The sequence below is a fragment of the Bos mutus genome, chromosome 16, assembly GCF_027580195.1.
Source record: "Bos mutus isolate GX-2022 chromosome 16, NWIPB_WYAK_1.1, whole genome shotgun sequence".
Classification (NCBI taxonomy): domain Eukaryota; kingdom Metazoa; phylum Chordata; class Mammalia; order Artiodactyla; family Bovidae; genus Bos; species Bos mutus.
The window spans coordinates 18,599,042-18,610,825 of NC_091632.1; the positions used below are offsets into that span (position 1 = coordinate 18,599,042).

At 35.4% G+C, this 11,784-nt stretch overlaps 1 protein-coding gene across 1 annotated transcript; it reads left to right on the forward strand.

Annotated features, from left to right (window-relative positions):
* The first annotated feature begins 5,034 nt into the window (after positions 1-5,034).
* On the forward strand, positions 5,035-9,046 carry PDC (phosducin). The gene is made up of 3 exons (XM_005893113.2): positions 5,035-5,095; positions 6,076-6,227; positions 8,522-9,046. The coding sequence occupies exons 1-3, from the start codon at positions 5,035-5,037 to the stop codon at positions 9,044-9,046; spliced, it is 738 nt and encodes a 245-aa protein (XP_005893175.1).
* Positions 9,047-11,784: the final 2,738 nt, after the last annotated feature.

Below are 11,784 nucleotides of genomic sequence, written 5' to 3' on the forward strand. Positions count from 1 at the left end.
AATTTTACTCACTTCCTTTCTATTCCAGATCACTATTTTGTGCAAAACAGGAACTAAAAGAAAAATTGTTTTAAATTGTCACATTTTATTTCTTAGTAATTACTAAACCATGGATGGGGGGTGTTAGAATTTTGAAGACGTAGTTTGAAAAATCTTATCCCATATAAGCTACTATTTTAACATAAAATCTTATCCCATATAAGCTAGTATTTTAACATACTATTAAATCCTAAACTAAGAGAAAAAGAAAACCTAACTTGGTAGAATTATACTTTTAAACTCTATTTCTCGCCAATATTATTTTTACTTTTAAGAGTTTTGTAGTACTCATTTGAATGGTAGTCTGTCAAAGGTCATCCAAACACAATTTTTACTTAACACAGATTTTATTAATTGAAACAGTATTATAACTGTCTGAAATAATAAAGAACACTAACACAGATTTTTATAATATATCATATGGAAAATAGAGTAATTCTTGAACCACAGTAAATCTTAGGGAAGGTGGCAGATTTTTTTGTCTTCTTGCTCAACTTTATCACCAATTTCCAATCATATCTGTTATTCCCAATAACATCTATAAATCATCATTTAATATTGTTTACAATAATGATTGTATTTACAATATTATTGTGTTTATAATAACACAAAGTCTTGTAAAATCCTATTATTACTTTAAATCCTTTTAACCTAAAGTAGACATGGAATTTTTTAGCTACTAATAATACCACTGCAAATTAAATATTGATCATATTTTTAAATGACTATTATACATAGAAATATATAGAAATTATTTTATTTTATAGATTTACATAGCACTTACCATGTGCAAGCATCTAAGCACCTTCCAAATACTAATTGGATTAATTTTAGGATACAAAAGCAAATTTTGAAGAGAATAAATTATTTGAGATAATCAGAAAACTTCAGAATAAGTTGATGAAGGGGATGTTAACAGGTATACCCCACTCCAGTACTCTTGCCTGAATAATCCCATGGATGGAGGAGCCTAGTAGGCTGCAGTTCATGGGGTTGCGAAGAGTCGGACATGACTGAGCGACTTCACTTTCACTTTTCACTTTCATGCATTGGAGAAGGAAATGGCAAGCCACTCCAGTATTGCCTGGAGAATCCCAGGGATGGAGCCTGGTGGGTGCCGTCTCTGGGGTCACACAGAGTCGGACACGACTGAAGTGACTTAGCAGCGGCAGCAGCTCAAACTTATCAATAACTAATAGGCTTGTGTCTTCCTCTACAGTGTCTTCAAGCAAATACACCTCTTCCAATTTTTTTTCCAATTTCTGTCTCTGTTGTAAATTTTACCAATCTATGTGAAAGTGAAGTCACTCAGTCGTGTCCAACCCTCAGTGATCCCATGGACTGTAGCCTACCAGGCTCCTCTGTCCATGGGATTCTCCAGGCAAGAGTACTGGAGTGGGTTGCCATTTCCTTCTCCAGGGGATCTTCCCGACCCAGGGATCGAACCCTGGTCTCCCTCATTGCAGGCAGACGCTTTAACCTCTGAGCCACCAGGGAAGCCCTCTAACTCAAATGGAGGCATTAGGTAAGGAATGGACTCTATCTTTTACTACACAGGCAACTTGGCTTACTTAAGTTTTAGAATTTGTGAATGCCATACTAGATGAGTTTTGTTCTTCACGTAACTCAGAGTCCAGAGAAAAGGCTGGCCCATAGTCCATTCTTTTCTTTTTAGCTGTGGTGGGTCTCAGTTGCAGCTCACAGGCTTCTCTTTAGTTGTGGCAGCCAGGCTCAGTAGTTGTGGTGTGCAGGTGTGTGGGCTTACCTGTCCTGCAGCATGTGGGATCTTAGTTCCCCAGGATCAAACCCAGGTCTCCTACTTTGCAAGGAGGATTCTTAACCACTGGACCACCAGTGAAGACCCCCACAGTCTACTCTTAACATAGACTAATCCAATCAATGGATCAGGTGTTCCCCCAAGTAACTGGATTATCTTTTCAGTAAAAGAATTCCTTGAAATTGGTGAAAGTCTTTTTGAAAACTGAAATTTCTTTTTTCTCCACTAGATTGCCAACTAGGTTGGCAAGAAACAGGTTAAGAAGCAGGATGCTTCTCTCTCTTCACCATGTGAAGTAAAATTTCACATAGGTTTTCTTAAACTTATGTACATTTGTTGTAAATAGTAGCTATCCCAAATAATCAATTTACTTTTGCAAAATAAAAGTGACTAGCCCTTTCATTGTCATTTATTTGAAATACCAATTTAAAAAAAACAGAGAAACTAGCTTGAAACCAACTTTCTGAGGACTAAATAACTATTGAAGTTATCAAACAGTTTCCATTACTTTGTTCTTCTGAAGAAAATGTATATTAATTTTTCTTAGATGCAAAAATTACTTTTAAGTAATTCCAGTAGGTAATTAAGTGGATTCTTTTGTCCAACAGCATTTACTTACTTCTGTTTTCTCTTATTTTCATTTTCTTTTATTCTTTTTCATAACTAAATTTACTCAAATTTAAAATTATCTATTATAGTTATTTATTTTTAATTAATTTATTTTAATTGGAGGCTAACTACTTTACAATATTGTGGTAGTTTTTGCCATACATTGACATGAATCAGCCATGGGTGTACATGTGTCTCCCCATCTCGAACCTCCCTCCATCTCCCTCCCCATCTCATGCTTCTCGGTTGTCCCAGTACACCAGCTTTGAGTGCCCTGTTTCATGCATTGAACCTGGACTGGTGATCTATTTCACACATGGTAATGTACATGTTTCAGTGCTATTCTCTCAAATCATCCCCCCCTCACCTTTTCCCACAGAGTCCAAAAGTCTGTTCTTTACATCTGTGTCTCTTTTGCTGTCTTGCATATAGGGTCATCATTACATCTTTCTAAATTCCATATATATGCACTAATATACTGTATTGTTGCTTTTGTTTCTGACTTACTTCACTCTGTATAATAGGCTCCAGTTTCATCCACCTCATTAGAACTGACTCAAATGTGTTCTTTGCTATAGTGGAGTAATATTCCTTTGTGTATATGTACCACAACTTTCTTATCCATTCATCTGCATGGAAGCAACAGCTAGGTTGCTTCCTTTCCTAGCTATTGTAAACAGTGCTGCAATGAACATTGGGGTACACATGTCTCTTTCAATTCTGGTTTCCTCAGTGTGTATGCTCTGCAGTGGGATTGCTGGATCATAAGGCAGTTCTATTTCCAGTTTTTTAAGGAATCTCCACACTGTTCTCCATAGTGGCTGTACTACTTTGCATTCCCGCCAACAATGTAAGAGGGTTCCCTTTTCTCCACACCCTCTCCAGCATTTATTCTTTGTAGACATTTTGATGGCGGCCATGCTGATGGGTGTGAGATGGTACCTCATTGTGGTTTTGATTTGCATTTCTCTAATAATAAGTGATGTTGAGCATCTGTTTGTTAGCCATCTGTATGTCTTCTTTGGAGAAATGTCTGTTTAGTCCTTTAGCCCATTTTTGGGCCATTGGGTTGTTTATTTTTCTGGTATTGAGCTGCATGAGCTGCTTGTATATTTTGAAGATTAATTCTTTATCAGTTGTATATTTATAGTCACACATATACTGTGGAATAGACCGGCATCCCCTTGACTGCTTTTTCTTAAAAGTCTTTTCTTGTTCAAATTGGCAATCAAACTGGCAAAGACCTTTGACCTCCAGTGATTCTGGGTAGGAATTGTAATGAGGGAAACAATAAAATTAAGATGCCAGTACAAATGTTGGGGGACAAAGTCTCAGCAAGAAAGGAATTGAGACAAAGAGTTCTGGTTTACCATTCTGTGCCTTGGGAAAGCACCAAACAGACCAAGCTCAGTGTCTATCAACAAAAAATTAAGAGGGGATCAACACATAAGCTGGATGATATCACTGCTTAAAACTGACTTTGAAAGAAAAAGACAAAGGGGAAAGAGTAGAAGAGGGAGAAAAAGTAAAAAGAGAGTATATCCCCCTGTTATTTCTCCTCCCCTGACTTGAAGATTTCAAGAAAATCACAACTATAGAGACTTTCTTAGGGTATGTGTTAGTATGTATATTAGAGTTTTCCAGATAATGGAAAGATAAATAGGCAAATAAGTTGGATTTGAATGTGAACTAAGAATAAATAAATTCTACACAAGGGCATCAAGGAGGTTCCTAAGAATAAAACTTCACATGCTTTCAGTGGATTTTGTGACAATTTATTTTAGCTTCTCAAAATTCTATAGGCATAGTTACTGGTTGCTTCCATTTGGTTGGTGGGTGACATCACCAAAACATGCTTTATGGTATGGAGAGCAGTTACGGCATAAGGCTTCAAATTGCACTGTTCCTTAAGATCAAAAATCGTGAATGCCAATTTAGAAGCTGGATTTGTCAAACCATACTGAGAAAAAATGACACAGTATCTTAACTTTCATTTAAAAGTTAATGCTTTAAGACTCAGCTCTAAAATCAAAAGTAGGTTCAAATCCTTGCTCTACCACTTACTATGTGATCTTAAGCTAGTAAAATTTAAACTCCCGGTCCTTTAGCTTCCTTGCCTATAAAATGGCGTTAACAATGTCCCTGCTACATATGGCTGTGTGAGAATTAGTGACTTCTGACACATAAAATGATTGATACTTTGCCAGGCACATACAAGTGTTCATAGTAAGTATGTAATTATTATTAATTAAAACATTATTACTATATAAAATGATTATAATTTTATGAAATTTGGTAACAGTAATAAAAAAGAAAATCAGTAATAAATAATACTAAGTACACAGACCTAAACTGAAGACTTTTTAAGTAAAGACAAACTATAAATTATGTAAAATTCTTAGGTCAAAATATCTTTAATGACCCAAATACTAAATTAATGTCCTTTTACGAGGTAGGCAGAATGCTAAACACCATATCACTTAGTGACAACCCTTAACTTACATGGAACCTGGCAGCAGAATATATATACATCTATTTCTCCTAGAATTCATCTGTCATCATTACTTCTTTGTTTATCCTACAGATCATATCAAAACTAAATCTCTAAAATGGAAAAAGCAAAAAGCCAAAGTTTGGAGGAAGACTTTGAAGGACAGGCCTCACATACAGGTAAGCAAAGTCAGAAGAAAAAAACAATTGTAGACTTAAAATTAAATTTGGAGATCTCTTATTGTCATTACTCAGTATGAAACTTAAGTAATACCTTTGAATGGGTTGATGGAATCATCTAAAAAATATTTGACTGCATAAATTAATGTGAAATCAAATACTTTTGAAACAATTTTAATTAGATATCAAAGAAAGAGAAAAACACTGATTATTGAGAATTTCTTGCTGTCTGTCATAAAACCTCTCTATCTACACTACACGTAAGCCACTTTTCTTCTCTCCTAATTTCTCCCACTATGGGCTTTCTTTGCCATTGTAAACAATAGAAAACCAAAAGAAAAATAAATAAATTGAGTTTTTAATTTTAATTTTTTGAATCTAAAAAATACAATAATTTTTTAAAATATAAATTTATTTGTTTTAATTGGAGGCTAATTACTTTACAATATTGTATTGGTTTTGCCATATATCAACATGAATCTGCCACGGGTGTACACGTGTTCCCCATCCTGAACCCCCTGCCCACCTCCCTCCCCGTAAAAATTGATTTCAATATTCTTCCAGAATAACTAAGACTTCATTTTATGCAAAGCCTGTTTTCTTGATCTGTTAAATTGTGTGTGGCTGTCTATATACCACTAGCAAGAGTTTAAAAGTCAAATAGCATGGTTTAAATTTTTAAATTCAAGTTTCTTTTAACTCTTTTGAATCTTATTTAAGTAATACTCCCTTCTCTGTTTAATAATCATATAGAATTTTTAGATTAAGTCAGGAGTTTGAATGAATTTATATGAATACTAAACAAAAATCCATGAAAACTAATTTCATAATGACAGTGACCCTCTAAGTATAACACAAAACCAAGAAATCACAAAGGAAGATTGATAAATTTAGCTATATAAATGAGGAAAAGAAGGAAGGAAGAGAGAAAGGTAAGAAACATGGAAAGGGGAGACAGTTTGCTTTAAATTTTATTCCAGGACCCAAAGGAGTAATAAATGATTGGAGAAAGTTTAAATTGGAGAGTGAAGATAGTGATTCAGTTGCACCCAGCAAGAAGGAGATTCTCAGACAAATGTCTTCTCCTCAGAGTAGAGATGACAAAGACTCAAAAGAAAGATTCAGCAGAAAGGTAAGATAAGAAAAAAATCTATTATTTATTATTAACAATCTACAATATGTTTTTATTAAAGTATTGTTTGTATTAGCAAAAAAAAAAAAAAAGCAGGGGTGGGGGTGGGAAATGCAGTAAATGCCTTTGCCTATGAAGTCATCATAGGCAACTGTTAAAAGAATGAGTTACAAATACATGATCTGACTTAGAGGTAGTTCCACAATATGAGAAAGCAAGATGCAGAAAGTTATGTGATACCATTTTCTAGAGCAATAGAAAACAAACACTGTATTTGTATTTATGCTGAAATGATTATATGAGCATATATGTAAAAAAGTACAAAAAGACACTGACCAAACTGACAATATTGGTTAAGTGGAAGGGTGGGGTTCATTGACAGTTCTCAGCTTCCTCCTTCCAAGGAGGAGGAAGAAGGTAAGCAGAATAAGCCGCAATATATCCATGATTTTTTTTAAAGGAGCATTTTAAAAAATTCTCATTTGTCTCTTACTATATAATGTGTATGTAAATCAGTATTTGTGGTTCAGTCTGTTTAACAGAGAACTATGATAGCAACTTCAGAGAAGGCAATGGCACCCCACTCCAGTACTCTTGCCTGGAAAATCCCATGGGCGGAGGAGCCTGGTAGGCTGCAGTCCATGGGGTCCCTAAGAGTCAGACACAACTGAGCAACTTCACTTTCACTTTTCACTTTCATGCATTGGAGAAGGAAATGGCAACCCACTCCATGTTCTTGACTGGAGAATCCCAGGGATGGGGGAGCCTGGTGGGCTGCCGTCTATGGGGTCGCACAGAGTTGGACACGACTGAAGCGACTTAGCAGCAGCATGATAGCAACTTACAAATTATACAAAACATTTAACAATGGTTAGGGTTAAAATAAATTAATTTGGAAAGACAAACTTAAAGCAGAAAAAATAATATGATAAGAAGAATGAGATAAAAAAAAGAGAATAAGGACATTAGAAAAACAAATATAGGAGGAAGAAACAAGAGAACAATGAAAGCACCAGATATTTCTACTTAATCCTGGTATCTTCTATAAAAAACCTACCTCATAGGTTTATTGTGAAGATCAAGAAAATAATCTATATAAATTATCTAATAAATAGCAAATTTTCCATGAATTTGGGGGTCACCCAACTTCCATGGTTCTGGGCTGCTCCACATCAATTAATCACACTATATCCCATCAACACTCCTTTATATCGTGTGTGTGTGCATGTGTGTGTGTGAAGGGAGAGGGTGTTTAAAATTCTGTTGCCTATATCATAATGACATTGCAATTAAGAAAGCCTCTGCAGGTAATTTTATATTCCAGCTGCAGTGAAAAGTAGCTGTCTTGCAAATAGAAGTTAGGTCTTTTCTCATTTTAGCCTAAACCAGTGCATACAAATCACCTGGAGGGCTTGTTTAAACATGGCTCACTCAGCCTCACCCTGCCAGATTCTGATTCAGTAGATCTGGGGTGGCGCCCCCAAACTCGCGTTTCCCAGAACTTTTCGGCTGGCGGTGATGCCACTAGTCTGGCTAATCTGGTGAACTCCAAATGTTAGTAAAAGCTGTCTTGCTTAAATGCCATCCTACAGATTCCAAAAAAATCAGTAAGTGATTAGACAAAATCTTTTAAACAACTTATTGTTGAGGAGGCAATAATGTCCAAAGGCATTTGTTGGGGACCCATTTAAATGAGTGTGCAGGCACTTGTGTGCACATATGTGTATTTACAGTTTTATGAAAGTCACTCTAAAGTAGACCTTGCTGGGTTTTTTTTCACCCAAACTGGAATATTCCACGACCATCTCACAGCTCAACTATATTCAGCAATACTAATGTATGCATTTAATCATGAAATAATTACTGAACCTCTATTATGGGCCAGACACAAAACATATTAGAGAGTGATGAATGACACACAAAAAACTCCTGCCCCCACAGAACACAAAAGTTAGGAAAACTAATATGAGACAAATAATATATATAATGATATCAAGTATTATTTATTACTATGAAGAAAAATAATAAAGCAAAAGGGGTACTAAATGTGGGGCAGGGACACTTTTAGGTTGAATAATCAAAGAAGGTGACATATGAACAAATGAGGTGGAAGAAAAGGCCACCTCAGGAGGTAGTGAAAGTGAGTCACTCAGTCGCGTCCGACTCTTTGCGACCCCGTGGAGGTAGAGGAGATAGCAAATGCAAACTCTTAAAGTTGAGAACAGGTTTGTTATGTATAAGGAATACAAATTTCTGACTGATTGATCTCTATCATTTCTTTCATCTATTCCCAGATGAGCGTTCAAGAATATGAACTAATCCACAAAGACAAAGAAGATGAAAATTGCCTTCGTAAATACCGCAGACAGTGTATGCAGGATATGCACCAGAAGCTGAGTTTTGGGCCTAGATATGGGTTTGTGTATGAGCTGGAATCTGGGGAGCAATTCCTGGAAACCATTGAAAAGGAACAGAAAATCACCACTATCGTTGTTCATATTTATGAAGATGGTATTAAGGGCTGTGATGCTCTAAACAGTAGCTTGACATGCCTTGCAGCCGAATACCCTATGGTCAAGTTTTGTAAAATAAAGGCTTCTAATACAGGTGCCGGAGACCGCTTTTCCTCAGATGTACTCCCCACACTGCTTGTCTACAAAGGTGGGGAACTCCTAAGCAATTTCATTAGTGTTACTGAACAGCTGGCTGAAGAATTTTTTACTGGGGATGTGGAGTCTTTCCTAAATGAATATGGGTTATTACCTGAAAAGGAAATGCATGTCCTAGAGCAGAGCAACATGGAAGAGGATATGGAATAAAGATTCACTATGTCAATGTTTCATATTTCGTATTTCTCCTTTAAGCATTGAACACTGATTTTGGTAGTATTCACATTCTTTTAGGGAATACCAAACATAGCCCTGGCTTTTCTAATTTGGGGAAGAAAAACTCCAGACTGACACTAAAATTATATGATTAGCATGTCTTAATATTAGTTACTCAAGCTGATATAACACTTTACCTCAAAACATTGTAGTCTTCAGCAATATGTTAGTAGACAAAGAGAATATGAAAAATACTGTGAAAGTTTTCAAAAATCCCTTTCAAGTTATATGTTGGCTTTTTTATTCCATGCTTTTCCTTATTGTTATTACTAGGTTTTTCAAATTATATTGTTAATTATAAATTTGCTTGTGTAATAAGAATAAAGTCTCGTAAGGAAATACACTCTCTATTTGAAGTCTGTTCTCTCTCAAATATTATATTATCAAGGCCCTAAAACATTATATAACCCAAAATACAAATAAATTTTCATTTGGTAAGATATTTTATATTCCAAATAAACTAATACATAAGAAACTTAGGAACACTGTGGTACATTAAAATTATTATTAAAAAGTATTTGTTTAAAAATACAGTTTCAGAGTTTCAGAAAATAACTTTAAGAAAAAAAGCGAGTAGAAGCAAGGTCTTTTGTCTTTTTAGACAAAAGAATAATATTTAGTGGTAATAATAATTACAACTATCACTTATTGATTGTCTTTTAAGGGTCAATATTTTATACATGTCATTTCTAATACTTAACCACAATTCTGCAAGTAAGTATTACTACCATTTCATAAATGATGAAATTGAAATTCAGAGAAATAGAAGTTCTACTTCCATTTCCCTTGAAAACACTTGGGAAACTCTCCTGCTACACAAACACATGGAAATGCAAAATAAAATATAATTTGAAAAAATGTTTTTAAATGAAGAAATGTGATGAAGAGCAAGATAAAAGAAATTTCTAGGTATCTGAATCAGAGCAAAAAATAACCATGAGTGAGAGCCAAAATATGTCCTATTATTGAAGGCATGGTGCTTGGTAAATAATCAAAAATGTGCTCTCAGTGACAAGTGTGCTTAAAACAGGTTGGCACATTTTCCCCTGATGAGACAATGTTGAAGCCAGACATACGTCACAAGTTCTAGTCTCCACTCTCCTAGATGACTACTTTATGGCTCCCCTGCTTTCCTTAAACCTTTTTTACCCCGGTCCAAACACTTCACCTTGTCCATATTTCGTTGAGGAAACAGAAATTATCAGATGAGCCCTGCCTCACCTTTCCATCACCAATCTAAAATGTGCACCTGTGTGTAAACACTGTTTCCGTTGTTGTGAACATGGAAGAAGTTTATGCAGCCATCTAAGGTCAACAGAGACAACGATGCTGTGGATCCAATGCTCACCTGCACAGTAATTTCACTCCTGAAATTATCTCCCTTCTACTTGCATTATCTATTTCTCACTTTCTCTATGTTGTATTATTCATACTGGCTTGTAAATGAGTTTTTAAACTGTCCGCTATTTAAAATATGCCCCTTAAAATTTCCAGCTATCCTTCACTTCTCTGCTTCCCTTTAAAATCATGTCTCCTGAAAGAAGGGTCTAAAGTCATTATCTTTATTCCTCATTTCCAATTTTTTTCATCCAACTCCAATCAGGTCTTTTCCCAAGCACTCTAATTACAGTTGCAGTCAACTTGTCAAACTGAAGCTTATTTCTTATAAGTCGTATTGTAATAGGGAAGAATAAATCTGACTCCATATTAGATCTGTTTCTTCTATGTTAACCTTTGTATTATACTGCTTTTGCTATAAGCTGATCACTAAAAGAATGTTGCCTACAACCTGAAATATACAGGATAGCCCATTCTCAAGGCTCTGACTATTAAATATGAAACATTTTCCATTTGTATAGAGATCAAAAAGTTGCACAGCTGAGAATAACATTTGTCTTGTTGGAGGTTTATAGGAACACTGTCACCAGGATCACATGGACAGATGCAAAAACAAAGGATTCCAGCAACAAAAAGTTTGCAAAAATCAACCACAATCCCTTTCCTTTTAGTATAAAAGACGCTTGAATCGTAATTCAGATAAGATGATTCTTTGGGACACAGTCCACCATCTTCTCAGTGTGCTGGTTTTCTGAATAATGAATTCCTCGCCCCAAAAACTCCTCTCTGAATTTCTTGGCCTGTTGTACAGCAAGCAGTATGAGCTTAGACTCAGTAACATTATTCCTTATTTTATTCTATCTCCTATAAGCATGTGTCAGTGCTGATCACCTTCCCTCTTAAGTCACTTCTTCTAGCTTCTTTGAAACTACAGTATATTTATATCCTACTGACTATTCCTTCTAAATCTCCTTCTGTAACTTCTCTAAACATTCATCCTAAATAGCCCTCTCCCACCTATAGTCTTAAATACTATTTATATTCAGACTGCTTTCAAAATCCCATTTCCAGCTCTACCTCGCTTCTGGACTCCAAAATCTCATTTCTCAATTGGAGGAAAGGAGGAAAAAAGGAAAAGAAGAATGGTAAAGAAAAAGAAGGTCTGCAATTACCTTAGATAATGGTGATACAAATGTGGGTGAGACAGAATTCCTAACTATGACTAGCTTAAATGACCAGTCTCTAGCATATAGTTGCTACAATAAGTAGTTTCTGCTTATGAATCCAAAATTCCATCTTTTATTCCTCTTTATAAATTGGGAAAGGCATTTTAA

Bases quoted from the DNA above. Each gene is read 5' to 3' on its own strand.
- PDC (XM_005893113.2), top strand. From the start codon at position 5,035: ATGGAAAAAGCAAAAAGCCAAAGTTTGGAGGAAGACTTTGAAGGACAG. The intron at 5,096-6,075 runs GTAAGCAAAGTC...ATTTTATTCCAG, and splicing joins AGGACAGGCCTCACATACAG to GACCCAAAGGAGTAATAAAT. The intron at 6,228-8,521 runs GTAAGATAAGAA...ATCTATTCCCAG, and splicing joins AAGAAAGATTCAGCAGAAAG to ATGAGCGTTCAAGAATATGA.